Below are 19,478 nucleotides of genomic sequence, written 5' to 3' on the forward strand. Positions count from 1 at the left end.
CCCAGGTGGTGAGGGTAGGCAACAACATTTCCATCCCGCTGATCCTCAACACTGGGGCCCCACAAGGGTGCGTTCTGAGCCCTCTCCTGTACTCCCTGTTCACCCACGACTGCGTGGCCACGCACGCCTCCAACTCAATCATCAAGTTTGCGGACGACACAACAGTGGTAGGCTTGATTACCAACAACGACGAGATGGCCTACAGGGAGGAAGTGAGGGCCCTCGGAGTGTGGTGTCAGGAAAATAACCTCACACTCAACGTCAACAAAACTAAGGAGATGATTGTGGACTTCAGGAAACAGCAGAGGGAACACCCCCCTATCCACATCGATGGAACAGTAGTTAAGTTCCTCGGAGTACACATCACAGACAAACGGAATTGGTCCACCCACACAGACAGCATCGTGAAGAAGGCGCAGCAGCGCCTCTTCAACCTCTGGAGGCTGAAGAAATTTGGCTTGTCACCTAAAGCACTCACAAACTTCTACAGATGCACAATCGAGAGCATCCTGTCGGGCTGTATCACCGCCTGGTACGGCAACTGCTCCGCCCACAAAAACAGCTTCTATCTCAAGGCCATCAGACTGTTAAACAGCCACCACTAACATTGAGTGGCTGCTGCCAACACACTGACTCAACTACATCCACTTTAATAATGGGAATTGATGGGAAATGATGTAAAATATATCACTAGCCACTTTAAACAATGCTACCTAATATAATGTTACATACCCTACATTATTCATCTCATATGTATATGTATATACTGTACTCTATATCATCTACTGCATCTTTATGTAATACATGTATCACTAGCCACTTTAACTATGCCACTTTGTTTACATACTCATCTCATATGTATATACTGTACTCGATACCATCTACTGCATCTTGCCTATGCCGCTCTGTACCATCACTCATTCATATATCTTTATGTACATATTCTTATCCCCTTACACTTGTGTCTATAAGGTAGTAGTTTTGGAATTGTTAGCTAGATTACTTGTTGGTTATTACTGCATTATCGGAACTAGAAGCACAAGCATTTCGCTACAATCGCATTAACATCTGCTAACCATGTGTATGTGACAAATAACATTTTATTTGATTTGATTTTACACAAAGCTCAAAAAGCATTGGAAAGAGAAAACCATTGTAGGTTTTGTACAATACTTTTGTTGTGCTGATATGTGGGTATGTATGAAACATCAACATTGTAGGGTTTTCATCTCCTCATTGAGATACAAACATTACACTCTCTTCCTCATTTTTAGAGACTCTTTAGGAACTTATTGTGGTCTGTTTGGTTGAGAGGCTAACAGATGGATCATCTTTTTGTTTAAGCAACAATGTGTGCTGTTTAACATAACAAAGAGGTCTAATTCCAATGGCAATTTTATAAAGCTATTTTATGAGTTTTGTCCTTTCCGTTTGGTCAGCATTGAAAATAAATAACTTGTAAGCCATTACGGTTAATGTCATAGCCCCAGCATAAGTACACACACAAATCTTGTTTAAGACGTGCCTGTGATGCGCAGTGCCAACGCTGCATGACTTGATTAAACAATCACAGCCCAAACTTGTTCTTGGTACATTTGCTCTCCTCTGGCCCAGAGCATCTACACATAATAATACCACAAAGATTAGAAAGAAGTATCTGTGTTATTAGGACAGTGAGATAGATTAGTAGTGTAGCACTCCTGCAATAACAGCGGTGCAGTCCTATCTAGATAAAGTGGAGAAGAATCCTTAAGAGACAAACAGGGGGAATTGGTTTGTGAAAGATGCAGCCATAACCCTAGCCAACTACTTTTTCTATACACATCTCTACTCTAGGATATTTCCTTGCTAAATCAAATATTTCTTAGGTGTCGTTGATTTGATCCGTGAGCAGGTTAAAATTGCTCACACCAGGAATATACCTGTACAGAAATAAATACATGTTGACCAAATTAATTTTTAGGAGCATTACTGAAGCATTACCATAGCAAAATACGAGTGCAATTTTGACACACCTCACACTCAACCTTTGGAACGATATTACTGCTAGAAGCCAGTTCAAACCACAGCACCTCATTCTTGTTCCTGAGCGAGATGTATCAACCCAGCTATTTCTTCAAAGTAGCCTGGCTCCACCTGGTACATCACCTCTGGTGCTTCCCAATAATGTTGGCAGAGGGAGGTGAGACTTCCAGGCCTTAGGATGGATATCCAGGAGATGCAGCACAAAAGCTGCTGAGGCAGTTAATACAATTAATCCCGGATCAAATAAGAAATGCAGACCCCTGCTGATTCTTCACATGCACCGGCAGATGTGCCCATGTTGTAATGTCTCCCGTTTGGCATTACTCTGTGAAAACGAAGATGCTATTGCAGGGAATGTGAAGATAATAATAACAATAGCAATAATGTGTAATTTCTATAGTGGTTTTCATAACAGAAAAATAAATGAATTGCCTAAAAAGCTAAATGTATGATTATTGGCTACAACAATTAAAGCTATACAGTAGGTCAACCAGAAGTGAAGATCATAGCACAAGGTAATGTTGACATTAGCATTGTAAAAAATGGATGATGTGCTTTAGCCAAATCCTCGGTTATTTGTTGTTTTGCCATATCTTCTTTTCTTGGTATGACAACGAGCATGACAGATGAGCTGTCTACAGAACAAACTGATCTGCTACCAGGCTACATTGAAGTCAATCTATAGCAGACTTAGAGAATTATGTCTGGTGGATAGAATTATATATATATACTGCTAGGGAGGATAGATTGTTACTGTGTGATTCTTTTCAATGTTCTCTCATCTCATGCCGGAGGTCACGACCACATACGACCCCTGGGGATTTGATTCCCAGATAAACCTCTTCTGACCGTTCATTCCTCTCTCGCCTGTCCCTGTCGCTCTCTATTCTAATCGGTGTATCTGAATAAACAGTCAAATATGTAAGGTGAACAGTATTCCGTTCTCATCCCGGCGCACACATAATTAGTGACCAGATTTCATATATTGTAGGAATTCTGCCCAAGGCCAATGTTGTACTTACTGAATTACGGTGTGTACATGTGGGTGCATGTGTGAATCACAGGAGGTTGGTTTGGGGAGAACAGGCTTGTGGTAATGACTGGAGCAGAATCAGTGGAATGGTATCAAATACGTCAAAACACATGTTTTCCAGGTGTTTAATGCTATTCCATTAGAGCTGTTCCGGGACATTATTATGAGCCGTCCTCCCCTCAGCAGCCCCCTGTGGTGTGAATGAGTCCTCATATTAAAAAATGTTTGGGCATGACCACGCTGGACCATGACACATTTATAGCACCTATCAATGAAAAAGGCCAAAGATCAATAAAAACTAAGACATCACCACTACATTGAATCAACATTCTTCCCTTCAAGCAATGTCCGTTTATGTAGTTTAATCACCTCGTCGCCACTGTAATATTTGTGTTGTGGAGAAATGACCAGGCAGGAGACGGGAGTACAGTTAGTTTTCGTTTAGTCAAAATCCCTCGTGCTCTACAGTTCGCGGCACCCCAGTGCGCATGTGCATTTCCTATTAGGTGTAGTAACGTAACACTGCCGTAATGCATTACTGCTTAGTAACAGCACAGTAACTAATATAAACCGATGTAGATCCCAAATACTACAATTCAGATAATTTTTGCAAAATTCATACAACATTAATTTGACCAATTGGCACTGCCTTTTCCCTTGTTGCTCGTGCCGGAGGTATTACACCCAGATCTACAGTAATGGAATTAGGTTGTTAGCCAGTTCCATTATACCACAAAGGGGATGTCTAGCTAAAGTTGTAGGTCCACCGATGATTGATCATCGTTTCTTGAGATTTCATCCACTACCCCGGTGTCTCAATTCCTGGCTCATACATTCAGATTTAACAATCCTCTCACTTGACCAACCCAGTGGTAATGAGCTGATGGATCAGAGGATCGATTTGTCTGCCAAAGACTAGAAAGTCCCAATTACCTTAAGTAAACACTTGAACACAGTTCCACAAAAAGCCCAAGACGGCGTAGTAGAGTAGTGGAGAAGGGGAAATGGAAGAAGATGAGAAAATATATCAGTAATTCTACAGGACCCCAATCTCATGTTAAATCATTGAAAGTAATTCAACATTGTTAACTGTGAGGTAACAAATGGCTTTGTACTTAGAAGTGTTTGTATGCATCCCTAAGAGCTACTATGTCCGTGTTTCTCAATCTCCAGTCTGTGGGCCTGTGTCGGTCTGTGTGATGTTGTTTACTGGTCCCTGGTCCCAGATGGTTAACTGGCACTAATTGAGTAACCGCTAAATTGGTAGTTGTATTGCAAGTGGTCCATCAAGGAGGAAACATCAAAGCTTGCCCTGACACAAGATGAGGGACCATAGTTTGCCACTGGGGAATCATTATTACAATGTATTTAATTTACCTGATACAAAGCATCCTGTAAAATAACGATAAAGTGTCAACATCTCCTTTACATATCACACTGCATTTCTCACAAAGTACGGGCATCAGACATGGGTTCAAATAGTATTTTAAACCTTTAAAATACTTTAGCATGCTTGACTGATTCTGTTTAGTGCGATGGAGCCAATGAAATAGTCCCAAAATCACAAACAACACCCATCTGGCACTCCAGACAGGCTGAAGTAAATGCTAAAAAATATTTGTATTAAGTACAATTTGAATCCAGGTTTGTGAATGTCCCAGCTTTCCACCATACCTGTGGCTCTCTCGGAGTGCTTCTTTCCCCTTCCTCCAGGAGATCATCCCATGTGGAGACATCTTAGGCCTGCACTCAATCAGCACATCACCCCCCTGCCTGGCCAGGGTCTGAGGCTTCAGCATGTTCTGGGAGAAATCTGGGGCTACAGCTACGAGAGAGATATTAAGAGATGGAGAGACATATATCAATTGGCTAAAATAGAGGGATTGAAAGAAGAGAGAGAAATCAAGAGAGAGCATCCCTCAGAACATATAGGTCACCATATCTATTAGGTAGGTCAGCTAACCACACGTCCTCCATAGACACCACACACGCACACACGCGCACAAACACACACACACACACACTTGGAGAGGGCGTTCATTTAAGAAAGATGCTTCATAGTTTTAGAACGCCTTGCAGTTTTCCTTGCTGGGGTGTAATACATCAAGCATTCAGCCGTGGGGCTTTGACAAAAAAGAAAAGATGTAAAACGAGGGGAGGCTTTGTAGCCACTCCTTTAGGCTTTAATTACTAACACTCCGACGTCTGGATCTGTTTTGTATGCATATCGACTCAGCAGAGCGCTCTTCAAAGCCAACACGCTGCCGAGCGACGATGACAGCGCTGAGAACCTGTGCAATGCGCTTTGCAATTATTTCCTGCCACGGTGTTTAAGACAAAAATACAAAAAAATGTCACTTCCTCCCTTTAACCCTTCGCCTATATGGCTAAACTGAAATGTTTCTTACAGAAGAAATATGAAAAGCATATGCATAAGCATGGTAGTAATTGAAAGGGAACAGTTTGGAGGTTATGGGAAAATTATTCAACCAAAGTTGAGGACACAACAGTTTTTACCTGAGACAAGACAGAATACAAACATTACACGGTTGATTTTATGTGAATTTAAAATGTACTGTACTTTTTGCCACATTTGTTGCTAGCGAAATCTGAAAATACTCTGGATTACATTCAGAACATGATAAGAATATCCCTGGAAAATATGGGGTAGGTCCTCAATGTCTCATCTTTCAAAATACATAAAGTCCTCTTAATTTCCCTCACTCAGTCAACAAAACATTTGCCCAATTAACGGGAAGGATGGGGGCAACTTATTCTCACATGCGGTGCTCAAGTTCAGAACGCCTGTCAGTCAAAACCCGTTAAGCGCAGTGAAGCGGACAGCCTGAGCTCTGATGTCATTTATAGCATGTTACTGTACAGCCAATGTGTTTCGATTTAGGCGCTCATCAGTGCCCAAATCTGCTATTTTCAACCCGTATACGGGTAGAGTGTAAAGGGTTAATATCTACAGACCAACAGATATTTTCATTCAATTTGTCCAAGGTCTTTTAGCTTTCGGAATAATTATGCTCTCATTCTCTACACCACCATGACATTAGTTGCTCTAATGAGGAACAAGTAATTTCACTCTCATGCCTTAAAATAGGGGTTCTGAAACTTCTTCAGCCTGGGATCCAAATGAGAAATGTGTGAGAAAAAATGCGTGCCTGGTTGGTATTCGGCCATGATTACTACAAGATTACAAGGGGACCCCCGTCTTGATGGCAGAGAGAATAAAAAAAATATACGTTTCCTACAATTCTGCACATTTTGCCATGTGGTGGAGAGAAATCTTTACCATTTTAAAGCTAATTTCCTGCAATTCTACACATTTTGCCATGACTCATGCCATGTTAATATGATATCTTAGTGACAGGGACTAACATGCACGTGCCCTGCGTGCCTGGCTGGTATTCAGTCATGATTACTACAAGATTACATAGCTGGCTAGACTAATAGACTAACTTACCAGTCTAAACATTGTTAGCTGACATGGCTAATTGCAGGGACTCAGAGTCCCTGGGTTCGCGCCCAGGCTCTGTCGTAACCGGCCGTGACCGGGAGGTCCGTGGGGCGACGCACAATTGGCCTAGCGTCGTCCGGGTTAGGGAGGGATTGGTCGGTAGGGATCTCCTTGTCTCATCGCGCACCAGCGACTCCTGTGGCGAGCCGGGCGCAGTGCGCTAGCCAAGGTTGCCAGGTGCCTCCGACACATTGGTGCGGCTGGCTTCCGGGTTGGATGCGCGCTGTGTTAAGAAGCAGTACGGCTGGTTGGGTTGTGTATCGGAGGACGCATGACATTCAACCTTCGTCTCTCCTGAGCCCGTACGGGAGTTGTAGCAATGAGACAAGATAGTAGCTACTACAACAATTGGATACCATGAAAAAGGGGTAAAAGAAAAAAGACATGGCTAATTGCGTAACTGACATAACAAGAGAAAAACTGCTGAAGTACAACATTTCATAATTGCCTTGTGTTTTCTATTATTCTAACTAACAGTAAGCTGAGACCTAAAAACTCAGACATGTCCGCAAGACACTTTGGGTCAAGACCCATATTTAAGAAAGGCTGCCTTAAAAGTCTTGGGGCTTGATTCAATCCATAACACGGAATATCTGAGTTGTAGCGCAATTGACATTTAAAGGCAATGTTTGCGTTTGCGGAGATTGCATCCACGGTAAACGCTGCATATGTCGGCTTAATCGGAAATGTCGGCTTAATCGGAAATTAGGCCTAGATTAAATTAGTTCCAGCTCTAACCTGCTATAACCAACAACTGTATAGCAGTCTCATTGTTTTTGTTTAGACAAAGTCAGAGGTGTATAGTAACGGCGTTGGAGGAGTTGAATTGCTGAGCAGCTGCTCTTGTCATCATTGTCATGAAACCACACCAGTCCTTAAATCACACCCGTGTTAGATGTTCAGAACGAGAAAGTGTAGGTTACATAAAAATAATGACACTCAAAATTAAAACCAGTAAAACAAAATAAGGATATACAGTATATCAGCCTAATTGAGGTATAGATTACAACACACATTCCAGTGTTCAAACTTGTAAACAAGGCTGCATGGGATTATTACGAATGCGACTCGGCACATCTGCCAATGTTCACGATAGGTATAACAACGGGAGCCGCTTGCGAATTTGACAGCTCCAACGCAGTTACACCTCCAACATCGCCTAAATAAAAACAATGAAACTTCTATGCAATTGTTGGTTATCGCAGGTTAAGGCAGAACTGGTTGACTCCAGCCCTAAATGTCAACCACACTACAACACAGATCTTCCACGTTAAGGATTGAATCGACCCTGTGGTTTCCTCCAAGATTTAGACTATGGGAGGATACATGTTGTTGGATTCGACATTTTGAACATTGAGATATTAAATAAATGATAGGAAAGAAGTATAGAATCAAATGAGAAAGAGACTGGGCCTCCGTAGAAAGACAGATAGCTGTGGAATGTGTTGGAATGTGTTGGGGGACGGGAGCAGAGCAACAGTTGAGATAGGGGAGACAGATGGGCATCTATGGACTAAGGGAAGGAGGGGTTGAGGTCAGGAGGTGAGGTCAGTTCCCCTTAAGGGAGTAATCAGGGTTTGGTATCTGGTTACCTTCTTTCTGTTGAACAATAAGATGTAAGGATTGGAGAGAGAAGGAGGAGTGTCCTAAAGTAGGATGTATATAACTGTGATGGTGAGAAATGTTTTACTGTCTGAATACAGCTGTACAGAACCTTTGGGAAATATTCAACTTGGTTAAAGCTTCTCTAGTGTCCGTGAGCTATTTACTCTGAAAAATAAGAACCTGACACTGTATAGCGTGCAGTATGGCCTTAAGTGGCTTCAACACTATTCATTTGCAAACCTTGCTAGTGACCATAGCTACTGAAGAGAGCTAGTTATCAGCTGAATGACGATGACAATGACAACAATGATGATGATAATGGCATGCTGAATCTTACCTATAACTCGGAGTTCAGTGTTGGTGAAGACCCGACCATGTTTATTCTCTGCAACACACTGGTACATCCCAATGTCGGCCAGCTTCAAGCTGCTGATGGTCAGGACTCCGTTGTTCACTTGCACTCTGTCCTGAAAAAGAGACACCCGGTTTTCCATCTGAAAGTCAGAGAGAGAGCTATTGTACTCATAGTACTCACAGGATGCCTTCAGATTCAAACTACTGACAGAAAAACAATGTACGGCAGGATACTAACACACAGACACCCATGTATACCCGACAAGACATGCCACCAAAGGTCTCTTCACAAACTCCAAGTCAAGAACAGACTATGGGAGGCACACAGTACTACATAGAGTCATGACTACATGGAACTCTATTCCACATCAGATAACAGTAGAATCAGAATTTAAAAAACAGATAGAAATACACCTTATGGAACAGCGTGATGGGACACACACACACAGGTACAGACACACACACACACGCACACAACCGCTAGCACACGCACTCTAAACACATATACCGTACGTACACATGGAGTTTGTATTGTAGATATGTGATAGTAGAGTATTGGCCTGAGGGCACACACTTAATGTGTTGTGAAAAAATGTATGAAATGTAATGTAATATTTTACATTGTATATAACTGCCTTAATGTTGCTGGACACCAGGAAAAGCAGCTGCTCTTGGGGATCATTAATAAATACAAATACTTGGTGACATTTTAAGGTTTGGTGTTCAAATGAAAGATGCTCCCACACACTGTGCTTGCAAAGTATCATTTATATTTATTGCTTCTCTATACTGTATACTTTAGGTTTGGTAACATTTGGTTTGAGGCCCTTTGATGAAGGGCTGAACCAAATTAAGTGTTACCTCACGACTTAAAATAAAATAAAATAACGACTGATGATTTATGAAACAGCAAATTATAAGCAGTTTATGGGCACAAAATAAGGGCTGTGTGTGGACACTTGAAATAATATTCCATGGAAACTGGTGTATTCCGTTGGAAGACCTGATCTAATTTCAGCTGTAGCCACCATTTCTCCTCGTCAGGGGGGGTGGTAATTAAAATACTGCTAATTTTCTGGGGTCCTAATAGGCCCATAGGGGATTATTCTAACCCCCTCTGCTAAAAATGTTCCTGAAACCTCATCAAATGATAGTTTAAATGAACAGTCCCTGTGGAATTAATCAGGAACATAATAGACTTGCTAAATCTGGGATGACCGTCTTATTCAGAAGAGCTGTTTGTTATGCAGGATCAAAAATAATATTGAGTTGATAAGACGCACGCGTGAATGCAAGTACAGAAACACACACACACACACACACACACACACACACACACACACACACACACACACAAGCACGCACGCACAAACACAAACAGAATGTGGATGACATCCGCTTCTTTCCTCCTCTATTCTCTCTTTGACCTTTATGAGAATTGCCACTGCTTCCTACGCCCCTTTTATAGTCGTGTCAATTTAGTCGAGCTACACTCATTGTTCTTGCCCTTGATCTTCTCTATTGAGTGCAGCCAGTCTTTTAATGTCATTGAGAGAGCAGTTCCGGAGGGACCATCCTGCACTCTGTCTGTTGTCTGAAAGCATTACTGCTCTGCTTCTTGAAAATACAGAGCTGTCCCTTACCATCAGTGAGTGACCCTGCTGAGGGGCCCTTATGAGTCTCAGTCATGCGATGGGCGAGTGGCTGACTCAGTGTTAGAGGCTGCGAGAGGGGGCTGTGCATGCAGCACTTGGGATGGCACAAAGCGTGAGTCTCTGTATCTCTACCAGTGTGTGTGTGTGTGTGTGTGTGTGTGTGTGTGTAGGGGTTGAGCCTCACTGTTCCATTCGGTGCCCAGCATTGTCCACTTGAACATTGTTAGATGAGTTTCTGCCTGGATTCTAGCTCTTACCAGAGAAAATAAATGGAGGCATACGTCTGCTTTATGGGCATCATTAATTAAGCTTGACGATTCTCTGATTTTAGCAGTATTTTACGATGATAGTTGAAAGGCCATTTGAGCACCTCATGTCGTATGAAATGGATTTAACAATCCCATCACTGGCACTGCTAGGTGAGCAGACACAAAAAAAACAGCAATGATTCCAAAGTCATGTTTGTGACTTTAGAGGGCATTTGTAAAAATTGGAACACCTCGAGATGCACTCATTAATTTGTCCAGGGCTAGGTGTTGAGTGGGGAAATATGTGTATGAGAAGGTCCTCGTTTCACAAGGTGACATTTTAAGTTACAGCCCTACTCAACGCCATCTACTTCCCTTGGCGTCTAGCCAACATTAGGAACAGTCGGAGCAAAAAGACTGGGCCGGACAGATCCATTGTAATGAGGAATAACAAATGGTACCTTTCCCCTTCCTTTCCTCCAGAAGAGGCTATAAAGACACTCCTGACCTGTAAAATGACTAACCAAATTCTGAAACTGAGCCTTACCTTAACCCTAACCTTAACCAAACCCTTAACCCTAACCTTAACCAAACCCTTAACCCTAACCTTAACCAAACCCTTAACCCTAACCCAATTTGAGCTAACTCTGAAATGAAACATCGTTTTGCAGATCACGAGTGTCCGTGTAGCCTTTTCCCTTTCCTCTCCTCTCCCACTACACCGCTGACCTTTGAGTTTGGGAAATTGATTAAATGCTGCCACGGTTGACGGTGGCATTTAGAAAATGGTAACACCCCAGCTCATTAACACAGCCACATGTATGAAAAGTGTGTTACCTTTCCTCCGCCGACCGATATTTGGAATAGAATATGTGATTTGAAAGTCAATAAACGCTGAGGTACACCGGTATACTAACAAGTGTTTTATGTGGTCCGGGATATGTGGTGACCAACACTTGACCTTCGAAAGACCCTCTCAATTGCACATTTGAGAATGCTGACCACCTTTGAGATACCAAACCAAGTCTACTTCAACATCAACGTAACTTGATTCTTAAATCAACTAAATGGACACCTGTTCACTTGTAAAAAAAAGAAGTGTTTAACACATTTCCTGTTTAACACAGTGGAAGGTTTATTACGCAATTCCAACACTGACATTATACGTGTCTGTGATTCACGGGATTTATCACAATAACAAACTAAGCCAAATGCATGAATGTGAAATCTACTCAGTGTGATAAGGCTTCTCGTTTCCTTTCCCTGGGGAGAAGTGGCTTAATGGTAAAAACTTGAAAGAGCAGATAGGAGAGATTGAAAAACAGATTACTGCGGGCTCAGTGTTTGACGCAAGCAGAAAATTGCATCACTTTGGCTCATTCGCAAAACAAACTCACCCTGCTACACAGACATGTGGGCCTTTTTCAATTGGATGCTAAGATTCTGCAAGCTCTTACAAATAGAATGACTATGCTTTGTTCTTCCACCCACCCAGTCATGTCATTGCTCACTATAATAGCAATGTCCTTTCTCACAAAGCAACAATATGGTCAAGAATTTGGATGAAACATTTTGCATTATGTATGAGTAAACACTTTGATTTACATTGGTCATGTCCCAGGTTCTTATACTATAGTATTACAATGAATAAGTCTGATAGGCTTTGTCCGTTCTAGTAATTTGAGTAATTGGGTAACACCTCTTATGAATACCCTCTTCATAATGCATTAAAAGCACATTTATAATGCCTTATGAGGTTTGCAAAATGCTCTATAATGCACACCATAGGTGCAACTAGCTGCTTGCATTCTAATTCAATGGTTTTTTTAAAAAGTTAGGTCACATTGTGGTATTGCAGTATCACCTAGTGATAGTTTATCACAAAAACCTGTACTGCAATAAAACAATTTTTGTTAAAGAAGTGAGACTGGCTTCCCTCCAACTCTCACAGGAAAACACTCACCTCCATTGTGTCCAGAGGCTCGCCGTTTTTCAGCCATCGGTACGAGGACTTCGGCTTGGCACTGGCCTTGCACTCCCACACCAGGGTGTCATCGATTGGCTTCTGAGCATCCTGAGGCTCCTCGATCAGGTGAGGGGGAGCTGCAAGGTCCACAGTATACTCAATGAATTAACATTGCCGGGATTCTGGATGGTGGTTTAATATTGAAAATGGGTTACAGTTGTGAACATAAATCAATTAATCAACCAAGCAGGCAATTAGTTAATTAATAAAGCAACCAACCAAGCAATTCATTAATCAACTTCCCATTAACCCAAATCTGACCCCAAAAGAAGCAAAAAAACAAACAGCAATAAGAGGTTCTATAGCAGAGCCCATACACAGCTCTCTTGTCACAACAATTTTTAATGAAAAGTTTACGGATTGGTGATTGGCTTAGGTTAGTTCATATTGACTCGACACATTATTGTGAATTACTGCTAAGTGAAGTGGATGTGAGTCTAAGGCAGCAGCATTAATGACACAATAGGATGCCCCCATTTTCTAATTTGAAATTAAAATCTATTGTAAAATGGTGGTGCATTTAAAATGGTGGTTCTTGTGTCACATAAATTACTACTGCCTTATCTTCCAGCCTGGCCTCAAAGCCATACGAAGCATACTATACATATTGTTGTGCACCTCCAAGACATATGATATGTACTAATGGTCTCTAGACTTTAGTTACTTTAGACATAAATGTACTGTAAGTAGTGAGGTTTGTCGGGGAGGATGGGTGGGCCTACACCGCAACCGTCTAGCAATTCAAAGGTTGCGTGTTTGAGTCATGTCAGTGACAACTGCAGCATTTTAGCTAACCCTTCCCCAAACTCTTTTCCTAACCTTAACTTAATTCTCCTAACCTTTCAAGTACATTTTTCTAACCTTTTTCGTTTTAGTTTCCTAAACATTTAATGTAAATGATCCTAACCTTTGTCTTTATTTCACCTTACCATAAATTCTCCCTGTAAAAGTCCTTTGTAATTGTCCTTTGTTGTTATGACGCAACAAGCAACCTTGTCTCAGAGAAAGATGTATAAGACTATATGTCCTCCAAAAAGTAATGTGTTACTTCATACAATTCATATGCTATTTTACGACCGGGAAAGACATATGATACTATACGTTATTTAAATCGTATGATATTGTATGACCGCTATTCCATTCATAATGTGACCTAACGTAACGTAACATATAAATGAAGAGAATAAATCATACGTACCAAATCATACAAAGCCCTGAAACCAGGTTGTATCTTCCACAAGGATAGGGGCAGATTCATGGCCTTTGAGTTAACACATAAATACTGTATGCTGGCCAAGGGGTCAAGGACACCTATTCGGTGTGTGTTTTTGTGCGTTTGTGTGTGCATGCAAGCAAGTTTGTAAACTAAGTTTCTGTTGTGTTATTTAGTAGCTAACATACTGTTAGTATCCTGTGATAAACCTGAGAAAACAGACAACGACAAGTACCATGTCTACATGGGTTAAATTTGTATGAGCTACTAAGTTTCATCTATTATTGGAAGAGTGTTCTGTACATACTCCTGAGTGATTGATATACAGTATATTGTGTTGAATCATGATAGCTGTCATATTGTCATGTTGTACTCATCTTTCTTGCACTAACACTTGCATTTCTATCTTCTTACTAGCACTGGCTTTGCTGATACTGTATAAGTTTTTATTGAAGAACGTTTTTACTCGCAATGCCTATGTGGTTGTCTTACCTACCTTAGTTGATTGCACTGACTGTAAAAAATGTAAATGAAAAATGTCATGTGAATAAGGAATACCTCCAACACTTTTACACCTGTCCAATATGCTTATTGTAGTGAGACCTTTTGAAGCACTTCTCTGGAGGAGACTATACTCTTCAGAGATGTGTCCAAAAACTTACAATAGCACTCAATCAATCACTTAGATCTGGACTTAGTTGCCAGGAAGGACTTGGGGTGTTTTATGTTGATGATTTATCTTTGTATTTCTTATCTCCTCTAACATAGGTTTGCTGAATTCATAGTTCAAAGTGAATGTTTGACAACCCTATAAGGATGAAGAACTGTTTTGCAGCTTTTTGAAAGAAATAGGGCTTTAATTCCATTATTTAAAAACAACCTTTCCTCAACTGAATTTATTTTACAAATGTCTACGGTATGATGAATGTACTGGGAAGAATCCAAGTCCCAACCATTGGTGAATTGAAAATGAATTACTGTATGAAGAAAATACAAAATGACAACCTCCAAGAATTACAAATGAGACCACCAAAGAGTAGGTAATGGAAAGGAGACACAACTGTGAGGGTACTTTTTAAGTCAATTATATCCAAAAGCAGGCCTATTCATATGTCATCCAACCTGTGAAACAGGATTTTATTTAATACACTTAATGGAACTTTGAAGGGCAATTAAGAGCGAAATTGAAAGAGAGGGCCCCATATTGTTCCTGCGCCAGCAGCAGGGGATGTTGTGCTTCAAGTCCAGATCCCCCATATTGATTATCTTATTCCTCTATACAGTTGATGGATGCCCCACAAGCTCCTGTCTATGGGAGTTCAAAAGGAGATTTTTATCACCTGGCAAGAGGCCAGTCAGTGTAGCTGGGAGAAAAAACAGACTAAAAGCTTACAAGGACAAACAAGCCTCCACAATGCACCACTCAGAGATGGAGAAAGTATCAAGACCACGTCAGGTTTTGGTCAAAGTACAATATGTTTCTATCTACCCACTGGTACTGGAAAATGTATTATCATATTAAAGACATCTCCTTTTGAATACAAATTGGTAATTCATGATTTTATAGCCCACCCCTCTGTAAAGCCTTGTGGGGATCCTCCACTAATGCATAAACAATAAAATAATAGGCAGAAATACTGTAAAACCTTCAGAGTGGCCATTAAAAGCTTTCTCAGTAAATGGGCCATAAGTCCAGTCTGAGTACTGAAAAATCACCTGGCCCTGAAGGGATACATAAATCTCTAAGGACTCACTACAGCCTCTGTTTAGCCTCTGGCACAGCTTGTCAAGAATGAAATATGATAAAACCTTAATTTACAACCCCATTCCACTATATGATGCAGTTATACAGCCAGTAAAGAAAAAAAGTGTTGAACATTTGTAACATGCAGGATATGCACCCAGGTCTCCCACAGAAGCAACCAACATCTTAGACCATTAGACCAAGAGGAAATTCCCTCTCAGGCCAAGGGCAGACACTGGTTTTGAAGTTTGCAGGCGGGGCTACCTCATCATGTGATCATGACGGACTCATGTCCGCTACAGATTCACAACAAATATAATAGGGGAAGACATTTTACCAAAAACTATTTGCAAACTTTTTTCATCAAGCTATTTTACATAACACTGATAATGAATGACTTTTTTCAGTGAATTCTTTACAGATATGTACTCTAATATGACTGGAACAATTGTGCAACATCACACTGTGGATGCTATTTGCTACCTCATGATCTACAACAGTAGGAGGTAAGAGGATCGGAGTCTAATATTTTACAAATCTCTGAGAAAGTGGGAACTCAACCTTGCTGCATCAGAATTTTCATAAAAATACCTCTTATGAAAAGATGGTTCCTGAAAGAGAAGGGAAATTAAGTTGTGTAATATGACTCCATAGTTTATTTTCTTCATAACTCTACACAAAACCCAGAGTGACTCTTACCCACCATAGAAAGAGAGCTTTCCTTTAACCGAGTTCCTCCCTTTGGAGTTTTCAGCAACACATTCGTACAGGCCTGCATCTTCCTGCTGGAAGTAGGGGATCTCGAGCACTCCGCTGACCTTGTTCACGTCCACCTTTCGTCCAACTGCTACCCCATCCACTCTTCTCCAGCTAATGGTTGGAACTGGGCTAGTTACACACAATAATAGAGAATACGGTGTAAAAACCTGAATAGCCCTTTTCAAGTGAATGTATCTGTTTTTGTACATGTGTTTATTTCAATGGCCAGTCGGCGTTGGACTTAAAATAGTTAATTGGCTGGAAGGATCATTTGGAATGTGATTTGATGATATTACAGCAAATTGAGGAAGAAGGGGCCGGTCTTTGAGAGGAGAAACCAGCCAGCAAATGAACTCTTCCCTGTCCAATGCTGTCTTGTTAATTAAATAAACACTGCTCTATAAATCATATCACACAGTGTGCTCAAGGCTTAACATCTGGTTGATTTTGTTTTGTGACTAGTGTGATGGAGCACAGCATGTCTGCTTAGCAGTATAGCTTCCTCCCCATCTGGGTACACTGTCCGTACAATGGCTCAAACCAGTGACCTCCGCCTCACAAACACACAACTGCCCACTTGACAACGTACTAGCAAGTTGTGCCATCAAAAACCTAGCAATTCCGCAGCACAAGTGGAGACATTTAAAGCTTTGGAATAGAGCAGGGCGATATGGACAAAAAATAGTATCATGATAAATTGGCCCATTTAGTTCAATAAAAATACATGTGTTTTTTTTATGCACAGTTACTTTTCATTAGTGGCAGTGCTCTAGACTAACTTTTTCCAGTGTCATTAAGTAGTAAGGCAAGAAGTTAGCTATTTCATTTAACATGTTCAGGGAATCCATGATCGATATTTTTATATGCAACATTCCAAAATAGTATCCAGAATAATCAGATTTCATTTGGGCTATTTAGAGATGAATTTGACTAGATCTTCTATAACCTATGGCCTATATAGCCTATATGCTATATAATTCACCACCTGAGGAAGTGGGAACTAAAAACACATTAGCTAAATTGCTAACTCTAAATATGATATTCTTGCTAGATAGCCATGTAATTGATCTAACGGTAAATGTCATTTCCTACAAAAACGTCTCATTGGTAGGCTTATAGGCAGAGGTGTGGACTCGAGCCACATAACATAGACTACTCAAGTCGCAAATTTGTTGGACTTGAGACTCATCTTGATAGAAAATAAAATAACTTAAGACTTGACTTGGAGCCTCAAGACTCGAGACTGATGACTTGAAAAACTGTCAAGTGAGGTAGCGGATTGCTGAACAGTATGCAGCGCAATCGTCAAATTGTAGAGAGAGGATTTCCATTAATAAATATGCAGCTCCAAAAATGGTCTACCGATCAAGAATATAAACTCTTTACTTTGCAAGCTAACAAGTAATAGGGCATCAAGCCACAATTGCTAGCATAGGCCTTTTGATCTTTTGGTAGGCTATGTCAAAAAGGTTAATGAACACTACTGTTCAGAAACCAAAAAATCTGCAGAAACACCGTGTAGCCTAATCACTGAAAATAACCGATGTAAACTAAATTGTTTTGATAAGAGGAAGTCTGTAATTTTCAGTTTATCGACCCAGCCCTACTGTGGAGTGAGTTTACATTATGATCTTAACTCTGTTATTCTAGTGTGATACAGATTAGGACCTACTTTCCCAGTGCAAAACACTCCAGTTTGACAGTGGAACTCTTGGCCACAGGTATGACGTCGGGAAGCTGGATTTCAATCTTTGGCTCGTATTCACCCATTACACCTAAAAGAGTAGCAATAAACAGGTAACATACATAATACACATTTAATTAACAAATCATTCAAAAAATAGGCATTCCAGTTCAGGTGGGTGAGCTGCAATATTGAATAGTGTGTTTGTTTGCGGTTTGTTCGCTTATGTTATTTATTTACAAACCTCTTCACTGAAGAACACAGTAATGTAATAAAGTATGATGTTACTGTTTGGAAATCGTTTGATGATACAGCATGTGTAATGTTCACCAGTGGTACACTTTGAGAGCCCTACCATCAACACGTAGCACTAAAGGGGTGGGGGGGCCTTGAATGCTACTTTTGGTGACTGTGTTGGTCACCACACAGGTGTAATTGCCCACGTCTGATGGCTCCACCATGGCAATGTACAGGTTACCCGTCTTTTGAGATACAAAGCGACGAGTGTCTTGCATCACAAAGGATGGGTACTCATTAAAGATCCAGGTGAAGGTGAGCTCTGTGGGAAGAAGGGGGAGTATAAATATATGAAGAGTTTCATTCCAAAACGCTATGTAACCATTTTCAGATACGTTGGTAAATTAGCTATTGTTGTTCTGGGTTTTTTCACTATCTAATCATGGCATGGTGTTGAATTAGTTTAAAATCAATCACTTGATGATTTTTTTTTGCTGCAAAATGCTGTACATCTGCCTCACTCTCAGATATATAAGTAGTACTGCTAGGTTTTGCACAGTCAAATGTACCACATCTAAAAAATGTATAAAGACATTTACAAATGATACATTTGTGACATAAATATTAATAACACATTTAAATAATAACTCAATAGAGTAATATGAGATCTGTATGTAAAACATTTACATTTGACATTTTAGTCATTTAGCAGATGCTCTTATCCAGAGAGAATTACAGTAAGTGCATTCATCTTAAGATAGCTAGGTGAAACAACCACATATCACAGTCATATACTGTATACTGGATACAAACTTTCCATTACAGCTAAACCAGTGGCGGTCAGTGCCGTTTAAGATTAGGGAGGATGTTTTTTTAATGAACATGGTCTTATTTCTATTACAGCATTTTGGATGACTGGCTGTCATTCATATTGCACTCACCCAGCTCAATGTACAGTAACATCAATAGCTATTTGAATTTCCCTATACCCATCATGTGGATGCTACAACCTAGCCTATAAATGAAAGTTTATAACGTAGGTGCACAGGTAGAGAAACACATTGGAGTAATCAAGGTGACAGACAATTACATATTCAATACTGCTTTGAACACTCTTGCGTGCATCAAGCTGATCTACGGTGTAATCATTTGTCCAAACTGTGGCAAAACAAATTTGGGTAGATCAATCCCTGTTTAATGTCATTTGCTTCTGTTTAAGAAAAGTTTTGCAACAGAATTGGCGGAATGAATACACCCCTGATCATCCGCACACACAATTCACTTTCATAGCAGCCATACAAACAGCATCCTCACATCTACGCACTCTCCTTTTCTCACAGTTTCCCTTCGCTTGAGGACTTCAGTGCAC

General features: G+C 40.6%; 1 protein-coding gene across 5 annotated transcripts in view; it reads right to left on the reverse strand.

Annotated features, from left to right (window-relative positions):
- The window catches only part of cntn3a.1 (contactin 3a, tandem duplicate 1), a 103,288-nt gene that overhangs the window by 23,924 nt on the left and 59,886 nt on the right, over positions 1-19,478 (reverse strand). For 4 of the 5 annotated variants that reach the window (XM_021616089.2, XM_021616086.2, XM_021616085.2 and 1 more), the window contains 6 exons: positions 18,228-18,431; positions 17,861-17,963; positions 16,133-16,317; positions 12,410-12,549; positions 8,527-8,683; positions 4,733-4,883 (listed from right to left, as the gene is read on the reverse strand). In XM_021616089.2, the coding sequence (XP_021471764.1) occupies positions 4,733-4,883; positions 8,527-8,683; positions 12,410-12,549; positions 16,133-16,317; positions 17,861-17,963; positions 18,228-18,431 (940 nt within the window). The remainder of the gene's footprint in view (positions 1-4,732; positions 4,884-8,526; positions 8,684-12,409; positions 12,550-16,132; positions 16,318-17,860; positions 17,964-18,227; positions 18,432-19,478) is intronic. The other variant, XM_021616087.2, reaches the window with a different exon arrangement.

This window comes from Oncorhynchus mykiss, chromosome 9 (genome assembly GCF_013265735.2).
Source record: "Oncorhynchus mykiss isolate Arlee chromosome 9, USDA_OmykA_1.1, whole genome shotgun sequence".
NCBI classification, from domain to species: domain Eukaryota; kingdom Metazoa; phylum Chordata; class Actinopteri; order Salmoniformes; family Salmonidae; genus Oncorhynchus; species Oncorhynchus mykiss.